Source organism: Carettochelys insculpta, chromosome 11, assembly GCF_033958435.1.
Source record: "Carettochelys insculpta isolate YL-2023 chromosome 11, ASM3395843v1, whole genome shotgun sequence".
Classification (NCBI taxonomy): Eukaryota; Metazoa; Chordata; order Testudines; family Carettochelyidae; genus Carettochelys; species Carettochelys insculpta.
Genome location: NC_134147.1, coordinates 7401103 through 7419485, shown reverse-complemented (window position 1 = coordinate 7419485; position 18383 = coordinate 7401103). Strand labels below are relative to the sequence as shown.

General features: G+C 42.1%; 1 protein-coding gene across 1 annotated transcript in view; it reads left to right on the top strand.

Moving 5' to 3' along the window:
* Positions 1–17965, top strand: part of ATRIP (ATR interacting protein) — a 32191-nt gene extending 14226 nt beyond the window's left edge. Inside the window, exons 7-14 of the mRNA XM_075005255.1 lie at positions 3013–3108; positions 3940–4069; positions 8745–9443; positions 11441–11583; positions 13848–13939; positions 14382–14465; positions 15217–15466; positions 16852–17965. Of these exons, the coding sequence (XP_074861356.1) occupies positions 3013–3108; positions 3940–4069; positions 8745–9443; positions 11441–11583; positions 13848–13939; positions 14382–14465; positions 15217–15466; positions 16852–16919 (1562 nt within the window). The 3' untranslated portion in view covers positions 16920–17965. The remainder of the gene's footprint in view (positions 1–3012; positions 3109–3939; positions 4070–8744; positions 9444–11440; positions 11584–13847; positions 13940–14381; positions 14466–15216; positions 15467–16851) is intronic.
* The last annotated feature ends 418 nt before the right edge of the window (positions 17966–18383 follow it).

The window sequence follows — 18383 nt, the reverse complement described above, 5'->3', positions numbered from 1 at the left end:
ATCCGCTCCTTGGAAAGTTCAACACTACTGTACTGATGCTACCCATCTTCTTCTTATCAAGATCATATCTATCATGTTGTTGGACTTCCCATCATTTAACTGTCATGTCCACTTCCTACAGTCCTTTTGTTGGAATCTCAAGGTGCAGATCACTGTCTTGTGCTCCATAGTACACTCGAGTTGCTTCTCTCTTCCTTGGTTTGGATACGGAGAAAGAAACATTCTCCTGACTATCTTCCAACCTTCATTATCTATTCTGACCTTCACATTCCAATCTCCTCTGATGATCAACACATCTCTCTTTGGTATCTCCTCCCGCGTCTTTGTCAAGTCTTTATGGAACAGTTCAGTATCTTCCTCGTACTGTCTGACATGGGTGCATACACCTGAATGACTGAGATGTTGAACAGTCTTGCTTCGAATCTTGCTTCCATCATTCTTGCCCTCACAGGTTTGTACCCTACCAATGCTCCTCTAGCTCTTTTTTGCCGAGAAGGAATCCGACACCAGCCTCGTGCTTAGTTTCATTCTCTGACCAAATGACTTTGCACCCATACCTCTCTTCCAGTGCCATCCAACGTATCTCTGCCAGTCCAAGTATATTGCCTTGGTATCTCTCCATTTCCTTTTGAAGCAGCTCTAACTTTCCAGTGTAGATGGGATCAAACTACAGAATGTAGCAAACTTCATGTATCTAGGGAGCAACATAACACGTGAGCTAGACTAGGGATTCCCACTGTATGGGTTGGGATCCAAACATGGGTCGCCATTAGATTTTTCTAAGGGTTGCTGACTGGGCGTCTCTGAGCCACATGTGGCTCCTTAGGGAACCATTTGCAGCTCCTGCCACTGCTGCCACACTCCTCCAGCTCCCAGTCCCTGTCCTGGCACACACAAATGGAACTCAATTTAATTGGTGTAATGGCCAGCAAGAGGGATCCGGCTGTTATATCAATTAAATTGAATCCCATTTTCAGCATGGCAGGGTAGGGAACTGCCCATACTGCGGGTGGGGGAAAGGAGTAGGAGTGCTGGGGGGAGCTGCGTGGAGGAGGTGATGGCAGTGGCCTGGCGAAGGAGCAGCAGAGGGGGGCAGCAGCAGTGCTTGTGTGAGATAGGTGGGGGGGCGCTTTGGGGCTGCAAGAGGTTTAAGCCCATGGAGAATGGGGGGTGCTTTGGGGCTGCGAGGGGTTTAAGCCTGGGGGCTGGGGAGAGGGGCAAATCAAGATTTATTTAAAAAAACATCCTAGGGGAGAATTCCCCCCCGCCACCTTTAGTTTTTAACTGGCTTGGGTCACAAAGTCTTACTGAATTGTCAAAATGGGTCATCTCAAAAAGATTGGGAACTGCTGATCTAGACTGTAAGAAGGAAATAGCAACTAGAATAGCGAAAGCAAGAGCAAGTTTGAAGGTGATGGATAAGATCTGGAAAAGCCAAGTGATTGGCTTAGGCACAAAGCTGAACATCTTGAAAACATATTCAGCAGAATGTTGCACGGATGTGAGACATGAATGATAACAAAAGATTCGAAGAGAAGGATATTGGCATTGAAGAGGACTGGTTATAGAAAGATCCTGAGAATAAGATGGATGCAGCTGGTCGCCAGTGAGGAATTATATAGGAAGAAACAGCTGAAAGAGAACCTGTTGCAGAAGTATCAGAGAGGTAGCTGAGTTAGTCAGTATCTTCGAGAACAACAAGAAGTCCTGTAGCATGTTATAGACTAACAGATATTTTGGAGCATGAGCTTTTGTGGGCAAAGACACCCCCTCCCCACACTCATTCATCTGACAAAGCGGGTCTTTGCCCACGAAAGCTTATGCTCTGAAATATCTGTTAGTTTATAAGGTGCCATGGGACTTCAATGGGAGTTACAGGTATTCGGGCATATCTGCAGAATGAAAAATTAAGACCCTGGTATTTTGCATAATGGTTGGTTCGAATAGGAGAGGCAGACCCCACAGAGAATGGATAGATGATTGGTGCAGAGCTAGTCTACTGAACCTAAGCCATCCTTCCCTGTCCAGTGCAGAGTGGAAGTGAGGGGGACGTCGGACACCAATGGGCACCGAGCCCATGGTTGATGGATGATGATGATGATGATTTCCGTCTTTTGAAGGTGAATGTGGCAGCATTGACACCATCCAGCAGAAAGCACCACAGATGTCTCTGTGCATATGTGTAATCGGTCAGAGCCATCATATGCATGTGATGGCTGGTGTTGACCTGCATGAGAGGGAGAACACTATAAATCTAAGGCATTTTGCAGAGGGACCCCGGATCTCATCAGCATTAGAATGTCAATCCAGATCAGCAAACGCCTGGTTCCATCTAACTCATGTGGCCAGTGCTGTTGGGGGGTGGGGAGGGGCAGCTGTTGGGAACAGCAAAAAGAGTGTGTGTGTGTGCGCGCGCACACATATGCTAAATGTTAACAGCTATATGTGTTAACAATAAATGTGGCATGTGCCCTTTTTAACTTGAAAAGATCCCGTGCAGTACTTTTAAGTACAACGCAAGGATGTTACTGATTATATAATAAAATGCTTTCACGCTCTCGGGTGGAAAGAACTATAAACATGTTATGTACTGTTGTGGGCTGGATGGGTACTCTGATCATGCACGTTCACTTATATACTCACTCCTTGGCAACAAATGTTGATTGTCCACTAACATAAAAACAAATCAGAGAATGGTGATACTGAACTAAAATGCTAGATAGGATAGAAAAGGCCAGCTTTTTTCTGTTGAGTTTTTTGTTTTGTTTTGTTTTCCTCACTGTCTAATGCAGAGGGATGAGCGAAGGTTGCCACATCAGTGTAAACTCTTGATGCTTTGTTTGACATGTTTCTTTGCCTTAACTCAGTTAATTTGTAATCACACTCTTTTCCAAATGTATACTTGCTATGTCACAACTGCTATCTGATTGAATATGTGTGCTGATTTTTACAGTTCAAAAATGTATAAGGAGCTGCGTTGATTTCTTGCATCACTATACCTTTTTGTTTCAGATAGAAAGGCCCCCTGTCTTGAAACTGAACTCGTAAAGCAGGAAATCATGGAGAGAAATGTGTTTCACAGTTTTGTTCAAAGGCAAAACACTCAAGGTAACTCCGGCCTCTTAATTCAAAGCTTAGGTTGGTACCAGATTCAGAAGCTGTTGAAGGAACACTGGGCAAGCTTTGTATTAAGCAACATTATTATTATTATTTAGTGTATGAAGTACAATATTATTGTACAGGAAGGCGGTGATGGACGAATTCCTTCATAGCTTTCATTATTAGGACTGGGATCTTAAACTAGAACTTAAAGAACAACATCTTCCTACATTGATTATAATCCTCAATTTTTTTCATTTGGCATCTGTGGAAAGATATGTGTTTTGAAGAATTTCTGTGGATGCTTTTTTCTTTGACTCCAAATCAATTGCTTACTTGCTTTTCACTGAAAGCAGATGTAAAAAAGAGAATGTTAATTTGAGAGAGAGGGGTGCTACAAATATATTCAATAAGAGACTATAGCAGTATCTCTGAGCTTTCAGCACTTTGAAGCTGCCAGAACACTATTGTATTCTGAGGTCATGATCTCATTATGTTCATTAGCATCTAGGATGGCTCTCAGATATAGCCCTGAGTACTAAATATTTAATTAGATAGAATGCTTAGGTCTTTGGATAAGGAATTTTAATAAATTGTGATGCCATAGAGAATCTATGGATGTGCTGATGACAATCTGACATAACATTTTAATTCACAATTGGAGACCTGCTTCCATAATTAAGGTAAAAAATTATTTTAGATAAATCTTAAATTTACATTTTTAAGTGCACCCCCAAATACAATGTACTCTGAGGTTTAGTTTCATTGTTTCAGAGCCTTTTAGTTTCAAGTTTCACTGAATAGAAAAGAACATCATAAAGAGTTTATATTTCTTTGCAGGTGCTGTCTTACTAAATGCACTGATGAAACAGCCTATTGTCCATGGTTCACCATTAGGACTCTGTAATCTTCTTAGTAGTAACTCTGAAGCAATACCTGGGTCTGCCTTGCAGCCTGGCTTTTTCAACACGTAAGTTTAACAATAAAAGGCTGGTGGTCATGGTGATGATGAAAATTAACAATATCTCTTTAGATATAAATTGGAGCACATTTAAAGTTTATATAAATCGGAATGTTGGGGCACAATCCTAAATGCATAGGCCTTGCAGCATGTTTTTGCTCTTTTTCTGTTTAATTGCTTTTTGTGATCAGTTTCTTTTCACTTGATGTCTCAAAAGTTATTCTCTGTTTTAATTATTCCAGTAAACAGCCCATGTGTTCCGTTTGTTAGCAGTGTCTTGCCAAATCTGTTTGCTCAGGATATCTAGATATTGCTGTGTGGTATTTGCTGGGTTCATACTATGCAAATGTTTTCCTTGATTAAATTATTCAGAGGCTTCTAAATTGATGGCCATGAAAACATCTCATGGATTATGAGACTCTGTCTCCCCCTAGTGAACTCTGGTCTCTTGTATGTTTTTAACCTATTCTACAGTATAAGCTTTTTTATCCAGCACTCCCGAGGAACAGGAGGTACCAGATAAGCAAATTTGGAGGCTCTTGGAGCAGGGCCACCAGCCCTTGTCAGGCCACCAGCCCCCAACCTTGCTATTGGGGGACTTCAACTATCCAGGTATATGTTGGGAAACTAATACAGCAGGGGACAGACTGTCCAATAAATTCTTGGATTGCATTGCAGACAACTTTTTATTCCAAAAGGTTGAAAAAGCTACCGGGGGGAAGCTGTTCTAGATTTAATTTTCACAAATAGGGAGGAAATTATTGAGAATTTGAAAGTGGAAGGATGCTTGGGTGAAAGTGATCATGAATCATAGAGTTCACAATTCTAAGGAAGGGTAGAAGGGAAAACAGTACAATAGAGATAATGGATTTCAGGAAGGCAGATTTTGGTAAACTCAGACAGCTGGTAGGTAAGGTCCCATGGGAAGCTAAACTGAGGGGAAAAACAGCTGAGGAGAGTTGGCAGTTTTTCAAAGGGACATTATTAAGGGCCCAAAAGCAAGCTATCCCGCTGCATAGGAAAGATAGAAAACATGGCAAAAGACTGTCTTGGCTTAACCAGGAAATCTTGCATGATCTCAAAATAAAAAAGGAATAGTATAGAAAATGGAAACTAGGACAAATTACAAAGGACGAATATAGGCAAACGACACGAGCATGCAGGAGCAAGATTAGAAAGGCTAAGGTACAAAATGAGCTCAAACTAGCTACAAGCATAAAGGGAAACAAAAAGGCTTTTTACAAATACATTGGTAACAAGAGGAAGACCAAGGAGAGGGTGGGGCCATTGGTCAGTGAGGAGGGAGAAACAGTAACAGGGAATTTGGAAATGGCAGAGATGTTTAATGATTTCTTTGTTTCGGTCTTCACTGAGAAATCTGAAGGAATGCCTGGCATAGAGAATGCTAGTGAGAAAGGGGTAGGTTTAGAAGTTGAAATAAGAAAAGAACAAATTAAAATTTACTTAGAAAAATTAGATGTCTGCAAATCACCAGGGCCTGATGAAATGCATCCTAGAATCCTCAAGGAGCTGATAGAAGAGGTATCTGAGCCTTTAGCAATCATTTTTGGTAAATCATGGGAGACGGGAGAGATTCCAGAAGACTGGAAAAGGGCAAATATAGTACCCATTTATAAAAAGGGGAACAAGAATAACCCAGGAAACTACAGGCCAGTCATCTTAACTTCTGTGCCAGGAAAGATAACGGAGCAGGTAATTAAAGAAATCATCTGCAAGCATTTGGAAGGTGGTAAGGTGATAGGGAACAGCCAGCATGGTTTTGTTAAAAAACAGATCATGTCAAACCAATCTAATAGCTTTCTTAGATAGAATAATGAGCCTTGTGGATAAGGGAGAAGCGGTGGATGTGGTATACCTAGACTTCAGTAAAGCATTTGACACGGTCTCACATAATATACTTATCAATAAACTACGCAAATACAAGTTAGATGGGGCTACTATAAGGTGGGTGAACAACTGGCTGGATAACCGTACCCAGAGAGTAGTTATTAATGGTTTTCAATCCTGCTGGAAAAGTATAACTAGTGGGGTTCCTCAGGGGTCTATTTTAGGACGGGTTCTGTTCAATATCTTCATTAACGGTTTAGATATTGACATATAAAGTACACTTATTAAATTTGCAGATGATACCAAGCTGGGAGGGGTTGCGACTTCTTTGGAGGATAGGGTCATAATTCAAAAGGATCTGGATAAACTGGAGAAATGGGCTGAGGTAAACAGGATGAAGTTTAATAAGGACAAATGCGAAGTGCTCCACTTAGGAAGGAACAATCAGTGTCACACATACAGAATGGGAAAGGACTGCCTAGGAATGAGTACAGGAGAAAGGGATCTAGGGGTTATAGTGGACCACAAGCTAAATATGAGTCAACAGTGTGATGCTGTTGCAAAAACAGCAAACATGATTCTAGGATGCATTAACAGGTGTGTTGTGAACAAGACACGAGAAGTCATTCTCCCGCTCTACTCTGCGCTGGTTAGGCCTCCACTGGAGTATTGTGTCCAGTTCTGGGCAACGCAGTTCAGGAAGGATGCGGAGAAATTGGAGAGAGTCCAGAGGAGAGCAACGAGAATGATCAAAGGTCTAGAGAACATGACCTCTGAAGAAAGGCTGAAAGAATTGGGCTTGTTTAGTTTGGAAAAGAGAAGATCGAGGGGGGCCATGATAGCAGTTTTCAGGTATCTAAAAGGGTGTCATAAGGCAGAGGGAGGGAACTTGTTCTTCCTTGCCTCTGAGGATAGAACAAGAGGCAATGGACTTAAATTGCTGCAGGGGAGGTTCAGGTTGGACATTAGGAAAAAGTTCCTAACTGTCAGGGTGATCAAACACTGGAATGAATTGCCAAGGGAGGTGGTAGAATCTCCATCACTGGCGATATTTAAGAAGAGGTTAGATAGATGGCTTTCAGGGATGGTCTAGAAAGTGCTTGGTCCTGCCATGAGGGCAGGGGGCTGGACTCAATGGCCTCTCAAGGTCCCTTCCAGTCCTACTCTTCTATGATTCTATTGGTGACGGGCAGCTGGTTCCCAGCGCCCAAACCCTCTGCTGCTGGCTGGCTGGGCAGCTAGCCCCCAGCCTTGCTGCTGGCCCCCAATTCTGCGGCTATTGTTGGTGACTGGGCAGCCAGCCCCTAGCCCTGCTGCTTTTTCTAAGGCTCTGCAATTTTTGTGCAATTGAAATACTGTTACAATGTGAATGCTTGTATGGAAATTCAGGTTTCATGGTATTTTAGCATCCATTCTTTTGGCCACTCCTGATCATCCTGAAGAAAAGGGCATGACACTGTCATTTATTTTTTATGCATCATCATTTGTTAAGAACAAACTTGGGACAGGAACAACAAGAAGTCTTGTGGCACCTTATAGACTAACGGATATTTTGGAGCATACGCTTTCATGGGCAAAGACGCACGATGCAAGCCATCCCCCAACTCATGCATCTGATGAAGCAGGTCTTTGCCCATAAAAGCTTATGCTCCAAAATATCTATTAGTCTGTAAGGTGCCACAAGATTTCTTGTTGTTCTCAAAGCTACAGACCAACACGGCCACCTCTCTGATACTTGGGACAGGAAGTACAGTGGAATCTCAGAGTTCTGAACTGACCAGTCAACCGTACATCTCACTTGGAGTTAGAAGTATGTAATTGGGGCAGAAGTGGAAGCTGAACAATAGTGACAAAAAGGCAAATACAGTACAGTATTAAATGTAAAATATTGAAAAAAGGAAAATGAGCAGTTTTGCTCCGCATAGTAAAGCTTCAGGCTGTACTAAGTCAGTGTTCATTTGTAAACTTTTGAAAGAACAACTGTAATGTGGTGCTCAGTGTCATAAACAGCTTCCGTTCCCAAAGTGTTGGCAAATGAGCCTCTTCGGTAGATCTAAAAACAAAAATGACTCTTGAAAAAGCGTTTGAAACTTCAGCAGAACTGTGCAATAATGAAAATGACCTGTTGGTTACCATGTCTCCTGAAACTAAGAGATAACTGCATAGGCCTTAAATATAAATTGTTCTTCTGCCAAAGACAATGGAAATAAGTGAGCAATACATCCGTTTAATTTTATTCATGCTTATTGGCAATCCTGCTAAATAATATATCTAATGAACATTTACAATACATTTTTATGAAGTACAGTAGAGACACCTTTATTAAAAATGTGCAAGCTAATTCCTCACGTTACTAGTGGGGGGGGCAGGAGGGGAATACCTCAGAAGTCCCAGTGCCACTGTCAGCAGATTAAGGATGCAAATGAGATTTTGAAAACGTATGCCTAAATTTTGAGGTGTTTAAACAGTACATTTTATTTTATGTTTTTCAATTTAAATAAAACTGACTTGCATTTATTCACGAGGTAGCTGACTGAGGCAATGCAATAATGGCTTCTCAGTGGCAACTTCACTGGGAGGACTAAAGGCAAGCTCAAATGGCAAGTTTATGTTGCTTGCATGGTAGGGAAGAGTGCTCTAGTGGAGTTTTCTTTCTCCCACATGTTCATAAAGCAATGACTTAACTGTCTTACTTTGAAATTGGACATCTTAATAAAATTAATAGTTTGTATTTCGTATAGAACCTGAATAATCAGGGGATCAAAAGATATGTATAGTCATTTTGCTATCTTTGGTACATTGCATGTATTGAGTATTTTTTTTTTTTTTAAACTAGAGGATCTACAGCAATATCCAGCATCAGGACAACTTATCCTCAGGATGTGGCTCCTTCTCTGGCTGCTTTAAAAGAAATTCAAAAACTTGCAATAACAGGACTGAACTTGATTGCTTTGGATGAAGGATCATCTGAGGGAGACCTAGCAGAAAGTGAGCGAGGATTATTGCTTTTGAAACGCTATAAGATCCCAGGGGCAGTGCATCTTCTACCACTAGTGGAATACCATATCAGTGCATATTGTCAAGCTCTGCAGTTGTGGCCAAAGTCAAGAAATAGTCCTTCTGAAGACCAGTCAGTTAGTTCCTCTAGAACTAGCTCAAGTATAATATCAAGTACAGAGGATTTTAGATCTGCTCTGCAAGAGACTACAATTACATCTCTAGGGATTCTTTATTATTTGGTATATTACAGCTGGGATGTTGTTTATACATTATTGTCATCTGAGATGGAGAAGAACATGGTGTGCAATAATCAGTCTGATGATAGAAAAGAAAACTCCAGACCACAAGACTTAACTGTAGAACCACAAGATGCTGCTAATAACGACCAGTCCCGACTTTCTTTGTTCAAAAAGTTGCTTCAGCTGCTAACTTTGTGTTCTACAGCAACAGGCTCCCAGGCTGACAGTATCATGAATCTAAGCCTAAAGGTTTTGGTGAAACTAGCTGAGAATTCAACAGCTGAGTTACTAATAAGGTAAAACAGTTTGTGAATGTTTGTTTATAAAATATTCCATATCTTTCATTTTACATTCCCAAACAATTCCTATTTTCCACTTTAAAACTGTGATTCACACAGATGATAGCAAAATTTGTTATGTGTGTGAGGTGATCACAGATGTCTCTCTGCTGCTAATTCTAGTAGCAGTAGAGGATCACATCAGTGCCTCTTCTATTCATGAACATTGTAAGTGCCCGACAGTAGTAAAACTGGACTGATTCAGCTATGCTTATAATTCACAGTTGCTGTTGCCCTTGATGGCAGACTAGCTCATTTGCCCCTGACAAGTGAAAATTTTTCAAGCCTTTGTCGTGGTCCTAATGCCCCTAAATATGTCTTGTTACATCGTCAGTCATGTGGTAAATGTGTACAGAAGGCAGACATCTTGCATTGTGATAAGTGAATAAAATCCCATTTCTTAGTGAATGCAGGAGACCTCTAAATGAGAAGTGATTATGTGCATAACTGCAGGCTTGGCTTTAGAGCAGGGGTGAGCAAACCTTTTACATTGGGTCCCACCTTTTCTCCCTGCAGTTAGCAGCACCCCCACCCACTCCCAGCCTGTTTTAATGTCATCCAAACCAATGGAAATTTCAGTTTTATGTTCATTTAAAAAAAAAAACCAAACCCTTTCAGCACATGTAAGAAAATAAATATATAGAACATAAAAACTTTATTATCAGTTTATAAATGTAAATACAGGAATCCTTCCATTTTATGGACCCTGATTTAGAGGACTTCAGAAACAACAGACAACCCTGTTCCCAAAGTGCATAGGGGGCGCATAAAATACTATCCTTCCTGTGCCACCCCCGTCCCCCCCCCCCCACACAGAGTTAAGGGACTTACTGCTGCCTCCTGGGGGAGCCACCACCAGAGCTGCATGTGACTGGAGGACCAGTCATAGGTGCCAGAGCTGCCACATGCTCCTCCCCGCCAGGGTGAGGTGCGTATGCGAGTGCTGTGTGCCCGCCTACATGCCCCACTCTTGGTGAGAGGAGCACGTGGCAGCTCTGGCGTTGATGCTGCTCGCAGCTGGAGGAGCTGCCACACGGCGGGTCCCAGCCGCAGTCCAGCAGTTCTAGCAGCTGCAGTCTGGTGAGTCGCCAGCTTTCTTTTTTTTGGAGGGGGTAGGGAGAGGGACTGGGGCTGGGGGGAGCCTAGTGGGGATGGTTGGGTAGCAAAGCCTTGGATTTAACAGACTTTTGGGATTAACGGACACCCCTCCGCCCCCTTAGTCCATTTTAAATCAAGGGTTTACTGTACACGTACATACAAACAGTAACCTATTTAAATTTTTTGATATGGATGAGCCTGAGACTGAGCAGCCAATCATGGTGCAACCCCTTTATAAAATTTCACCCCCCCCCGGGTGTTCCTTCCCCCCCCCACCCCTGGATTAGAGAATCTTTTGGAATTGTAGCTGATTGAGTATGTTTGAGTGGTTTCTCTTCTGACAAAGAGCTTTTCTCCTAAGCTAGAGAAACAGCTGTGTAGCAGATTTGTGCTTTGTTTGGCTATAGTCTTTTACACACAGCAGGTATGAGTTAGATCAGAGATCAGCAATCCCTAGTATGGGTGCCAAGAGTGGCATGCAAGCTGATTTAATTTTTCATTGGCATGGGAGGCAGGAGCTCAGCCCGGCTCCACCTCCCCCATGCAGCGGGGAGCTTGCTCAAAGCCTGTGGATTAACTAAAGACCAGCTAATGCTACCAACCGTCCCCTAAATGATAACGCTCTGCATCTTAACTTATTTATTAACGAAGCTGTTGTAAGTAGGACAACTAGTGACTTTAAAAAGTATCACTGGCACTTGGACTGTACACAGAGGACAAAAGGTCAAATTTCAGCACTCAGCCGACACCTGAATTAGATCGTCATGTTCACATCCGTGTCTAACGTCCTGAATAAAATGATTTGCTTCCCACAGTCACTGTATTGCAAATTTCTAACTCTGATTTCCTTTTAAAAGCTTTTGTCACTTGCCCAGTAGCCAGATGCTGCTTCGCTGTGTGAGTCCTGAGGCACCTTTGTCTGTTGTCCATCTGACTGTGCGGCTATTGGCCGTGTTTATTCATCGTCAGAAGCTAGCTGCTCAATTTTGTTGTCACTCAGGTAGGAGAGAAATAACTAATCATCATTACGCTTCTTAAATATCTGATTGTGAACCTTAGTTGAAAATACTAGTATTTTGAATTATGGATGTTTGTACATAAGTCTTGCTCCACTTACTAACTTGGAAAAGCAAATTTTGCAATATTACCTGAGAACTGGCCAGTTGGTGCTAGTTTTCAGCAATCTGTTGTTTTAATAACCACATGGATTTCTCCTCGCTACTTTCCAGGTCTGCATTCAAGATGTTAATATGAAAAGGTGCTGTTGAGAAGTAAATCAGTTTCCCGCTAGTTGGTACCTGACCTCAAATGACACTGGTCATTGGATCTTTGGGGATTCTAGATCATATCACCAGTGTCAAGTAGAAGGTCTTTTTCAAAGATTCCAGTTGATAGTGGGATTCAGAGTATCAGCTGCCCGAAGCCATGTAAATGAACTATTGAAAACTACAACAAAACCAAATGGCAGAAATGTAGCACTTTAAAGACTAACAAAATGATTTATTCGGTGATGAGCTTTCATGGGACATCACTGAATAAACCATTTTCATAATCTTTAAAGTGCTACATTTCTGCTGCTTGGTTTTGTTGGCGTACAGACTGACATGGGTACCTCTCTGTTACTAATTGAAAACTGCAGCAGACATGTCTGGTCATGATGCAGAATGTATTGAAATAGCATTTCTTCGGTAATGCTTACAAGAGGTAGCTGTAAGAGAGTGGATTGATCTTAAATGATTTGATTTTATTCATGATTAAGATCATACAGTAAACCTTGATTTTAACTGGGTTTACATTAATTTGGTTTTATAGTTGTGTGTATATCTAAATATACATATATAATATTAAAAAAATTCCTTAAAGAAAAGTTGACTTTTTTATTTTATTTTTATTTTTTTTTTCAAATGTTTGTTCGTATCCATTCCAGTGAGGTGTGCACACACTGCATGCACAGCTCTCAGGAAGATATACTGTGGTGACTATGTGTCAGGTCAGCTGTGCCACCCCCTGGAGTGGTACCAGCATGGTGCTCTATATATGATCCTGCTCACCTGACTGCCACTGAGCTGCTTTTTACCACCGCTGATGATTGTTAGAACTGTAGTTCTCTTAAATTTCAAGTGCTCCACTTCTCCCTAGTGTTTCCTTAGTTCAGGGATGGGGAACTTCTGGTCTACAGTCCAAATGTGGAACACAGCTTGTCTGGATCTAGACCCTGAGGCTCCTGGCTCCCCTCCCCAGCATTTGGCTTGTGGGGGATGAGGAGGCCCAAGCCTCACGGGTTGGCTCGGGCATGTTAGGGCTGGATCTGGCCCCAGGCTCTGCCTGGTGGGGCAGGAAGCAGTGGCATTCCATCCAGTCAGAGCAGCGGGGGGTAGTGCCTGGGGGAGGTGGGGGGAAAAAAAGCATCCCTATGGAGCAGTGAGCAGCTGTTCCCTCAGCCGGGGGAGTGGGGGTGGCGATGTGCAAAGGTGTGTGCCTCAAGTATCCCCCACCCCCAGGTCCCCAGCCTGCTCCTGTGCCTACCCTCCTGCCCAGATCTCTGCCACCGCCCCTGCGCCCCCCCCCCCCCCCCCGGCTCCTGCACCCTCCCTCTCCACCCATCCAGACCACCCGTCCTCAAGTCTTTTCCTGCACCCTCCCTTCCAGCAACCACCCCCTACACCCCATCTTGCTCCTGCACACTTCCTCTCATCCTCTCAACCTATTCCTCCACCTTCCCTTCCAGACTCGCCCCCCAATCCTGCTTCTGTACCCCCCCTCCCTCCCTCCCTCCCTCCCCTCCCAGACTCCTACCCTCAGCCTGTTCCTCTTCCCTCTTTATGCACATGTGCAGTCCTTTGGGCCCTGCCTGCACCTTAAGTTTCCTTGCTCCATGATTGGGTATAAAAGGACAGAGAGAGGTCAACTCCTTCTTACCTCCCATAGTGAAGATGGAACCACTAGCAGTGTCCTTTGCCTAGGTCAGATTTCCAGAACCTGTTACAGCATTTTAATTTTTCTAGGTATTTAGGATCCCTTCACCATAGTGTCAGAGTGCCTAGCAGTCTTTACACTTGCAACCCCCATGTGAGGTAGGGATGGACTATCCCCATTTTATTCCTAATGAATGTACGAAATCACTTTGTCTCAGAAATTTGAACACAAGTCCCGTGAGCATCCTAACCACTGGACCACCCTTCCTGATTGGGAGGAGAGATACTTGTATCAACAAACTTACTATGTAATAGAGGAATTAATGAAATTATTTAAATATCCTTTCAGAAACCTGTTTTCTTCTCGCACTGTACATGTATATCACTTCAAGACCAGATAAGTCTGCGTCTGAAACACTTTGGCTTCAGCTGGAACAGGAGGTAAACAGATTTCCTTTTCACACGTTTGCTTGTTTCCTGATCACAGTGAGATAAACAGTTCACCTTGAGCTCTTAAACTTCAGCATGTTTTTACCTTTTTATTGTGCTGCTGTTAATGTAACTTCCATGTGAATTTAAAAGGCAGCTGGAGGCTTGGGTTTGCTGTGAAAAGTAAATACATCTGTTTTATGGCTGTCTGCAAACACGGTCACCTTTTCTTTTCAGGGTGGGGGAGGTTTTGCTTGCTGGTCAGAGAGAGGACTAAAATATAAAGTAGCCGTCAAAAATTGTTAAATTTCAATAAAAATGTACACAGTAGTAGTTCCAAACATTGTTATAACTACAGTGAAATACTCCCACTTTGTTTGTGGCCTAATCATGTTTGCCAGATCTCTAGAATCCGCGTTCTCCGAGTAACGCAATCTACGTCTTTTTGTACTAGACTGTTCGATTCCTGACAAAGTGTGTGCGCTGCTCCAGTCCATCGATTTTACTCATTGGTACAGATTGCCAGTGCAGTCTTGAGGTACAGTAAATGCTGCTTTATGCAATATTCAAACCGGAATTCTCAATTAACCGGCATTCTGTTTCACCCTGCCATTTCTCTCTCTGTGTGTGTGTGTGTGTGTGTGTGTGTGAGAGAGAGAGAGAGAGAGAGAGAGAGAGAGAGAGAGAGAGAGAGAGTCAGCTCCTTTGCTTTCCCGTGCGCAGTAGCTGCCCCCAGAGCATCTCCCTGCCAAGTGCCAGCCACCGCTCCCTAAGTAGCCATGAGGCAGGTGACCCCAGTAGTGGCTCCCTGGCCAGTGCCTGCCACCTCAACAGCTCACTGAGCAGCTGCGGCTACTCTCAGAGCAGCTCCCCATCACGTGTCCACTGACAACAATGGCTCCCCGTGTGGTGCTGCCATGCTCAAGCCCTGCAAGCATCGGAATAGGAGCTGGTGCTTGGCGGAAGGGGGGAGGGAATTAACTTAATTGGCATATTTAAATATCCAGCAGCCTCCTGGTCCCGGAGTTTTTACTGTATGTAAGTAGAACTGTTTTAAACAAACATACTAAAGCTGACAAGTTCCACTTAAAATTTTCATGGTACCAACATACATTGTGACTTAGGAGCCTTTAAAAGATGCCTTCTAATATGAAGCTTGAATTTTTCCACAAGACTCTGTCTGAAACTTGGACATTTGTTTGACTGATTCCAGTAAAAGTCATAACAAAATAACGGAATAAAATTACATATTAATAGTTTTCTAAATTACTCACTCTTTTATTCTGCAGATAGTCAAAGCACTTATTATAATGTTGCATAGACAATGGATGAAGATTAGAAGATCTGAGAGCAACTTGAATGCATATAAAGAACGAATTGTTCAGTTTTTACGGGACACTGTTTTGCTCTTGCACAGTCTGTCTCAAAAAGATAAACTGTTTCAAGAACATTGCCTGGAAGTTCTCCATCAATATGATGAAGCCATGTCTGGTGTCAGAGCCATCCTCAGAAAAACTCCAAATCTGAAGGCCTCTGAAGGTAAGAACCTGGCTAAAACTAAAAGCTTAGAAATCAAATGCACAATATCCATTCTTACTGCCTTGCCAGTCTCAAGGGGAACTTTTCATGGGCTTTTTGCTGCTTGAATTTGTAACAGTTTCATAAGAAGGTCCAGCTCTTTGCCGTCCTGCAGGAAGCTGCCTCCTTCTCCAGCATGTTTTACTGGCCTTTGTATTCCAGGGTAGATGTAGTTCTTAATGAATGCGCCCACAGCAGGCACCAAATGATTTTTAATTAAATTTGGAATGTGCATCTTGTAACTGATGCTGACATATCACATTAGGTTGTAGAAATCCACTGAGCTGCTAGTTACACCACAATATTTAAATAACCGGTTGCTGGATCTCAGTATCTGCCTGATCAAGTTCACATTCTTTTCTTCAGGGTTACTTTCTTGGACAGTAGTCTTTTTCTTATGCCAATATTGTTGCCTCTGGCATTGCTGAACAGTGGGCTGTATATTCCAGCTCCTTAATATTCATTTTTACCAAATAAGTGTTTGTTTTTCCTCTAGCTTACATACTGGAGATGCTGAAGTTCTTTCTGTATTTCCATGTAACACTATGGCTGTGTCTACACGTGCCCCAAACTTCGAAATGGCCATGCAAATGGCCATTTCGAAGTTTACTAATGAAGCGCTGAAATGCATATTCAGTGCTTCATCAACATGCGGGCGGCAGCAGCGGTTCGAAATTGACGCGCCTTGCCGCCGCACGGCGCGTCCAGACGGGGCTCCTTTTCGAAAGCACGCCACCTACTTCGAAGTCCCCTTATTCCCGTGAGCTCATGGGAATAAGGGGACTTCGAAGTAGGTGGGGCCCTTTCGAAAAGGAGCCCTGTCTGGACGCGCCGCGCGGCAGCAAGGCACGTCAATTTCGAACCGCTGCTGCCGCCCGCATGCTGATGAAGCACTGAATATGCATTTCAGCGCTTCGTTAGTAAACTTCGAAATGGCCATTTGCATGGCCATTTCGAAGTTTGGGGCACGTGTAGACGTAGCCTATATTTTTTAAGATGGAACTGTAAGTTTAATTGGTAAGCTACGAAACGTAGCCCTAAAGTACTGTACGTACTACGGAGAGGTTGTAGAATTTTCCAAAGGAAGATTTGGAAACACTCAGCTAAATTTAAGGGACTGAAAATGATTCTAGCGTTGTTAGGCTGCAAAATGTTTTTGTGAAATGAAAACTCTGCCAGTATAGCAATCTTGTTAAACCTGTTCTGGGAGGAGGAGACTTCCTGAGCAGAGTGTTGTTGTTGTTTCCTTTAATATCTTTGATTTAGTTATACTTGAATACATTGACGATGGCATCTGACTAAAATTAGCTTCTGATGTTCATTTGTAAAACGATATTCTGTTTCAGAGCTGGCTTTGGATGAGTTGTATCCTCCTGAGCCGGAAGTAGATGATCAAGAAATGGACTGCAGCTAGTAATTCATCAACGATCCACCCCCATCTGAATTCTTGTTACTTGGTAACAAAGCTAGTATATATGTGAAATGTAACTTGGACATAAACTGTGTGGGGTAAAGGTTTAAATTAACAATGTGGAAAAGATGTATTAGTCACTTAAACGTAGCATGGCTCAAATACAGAAGTTTGAGGGTGTTTTAATCACTTTAAGTGCCAGCTAAACTGAAATATTTTGATATCAAAAAGATTTTTGATACTAAGACTATAATTAAATGTAAATTTTTTTAAATTATTTTGTAAAAGTACTTGAAATTATTTAAGTGACTTGGAACTAAACTTGGCACAAACTTGCTGTGAATGAAGTTGAAACTTAATATTGTCAGACACTTTCCAGTTAACTGTGATTAAGTCTTTACAGGGTTGAATGTACTGAGTCCCAAGATCATAGTAGCTTTTTAACATGTGAGACCTTTTTAAAGTGTGTTTTCTCATATGACTATTTTTATTTGTCTAAATGATGCCTGTATTTTAGGTTTGACACGGTTCAAGATTTTGTTATTCCAATATCGGTAAATGACTTTAGTAGTCTTTTTTTTTTTTTTTTTGAATGTATGTATGGTATTTACATAGTTGACAACTTTTGCCTTAAAAAAGGTATTAAAACCTACTGTGCCCCTGCAACTATAACCACAGTCACCAATGTTTCTGAATTTCATACCTGGAAATCTATAAGAATACTGACATTGCAGGGTGAAATGAGTGCATCTCCAAACCTTTATAAAAAAAGCAATATGCCCTCTTGTTTAGAGGTAGAGAGGAAGGAGTAGATTTGTGAAGAATCTTTCTTTCCTGCTTTGCCAAAGAATGACTTCTCCAACAGATTCATCATATGTGTACACTGATTGCTTCCCTTGTAACATTTGATTCTGTGTACAACAGCAAGTGTGTGTTGGGTCTTCATTCTGTGATATAGCAACACCTAGTGGGCAATGGAATATTTTGTGTTTGTCATTCAGTGGCTATAGTCAATATAAATCCACTGTACTTTTACTGAGAGAGAGGAAAAGGGTTGGTTGTGCGCTACGTTTTCCATGATCTAGACTATATTTGTCTAATATAAACTGTACAGACTAAGGTGGCTTGTGTCACTCAAAATACTTAAATTGTGAAGTTTAAAAAAGAGCTTCTGCTGAGATTTTGAGAGCTTGAAGAATTAAATAAATACATTCCCTTCCCTGAAGAGCTCCAGTTAAACTACTGGTCTTCTTAAAAGGCACAGACCAAAAAGATATTCTAGGCTAAATCAGGGGAAGTGTTAACACAGCAAGGTCAGAGATGACTCTGGCACATCTTTGTAATGAAATATCTTAGTCAAGCTGCATTGTTCTCAATTTCAAAAATTCAGGGAATATGTGAGATTGCTGTGACCATAACAGTTGGTTTTGGAGCAAAAGTTGGGGAAAGACCCAGGGGAAGGTGGGA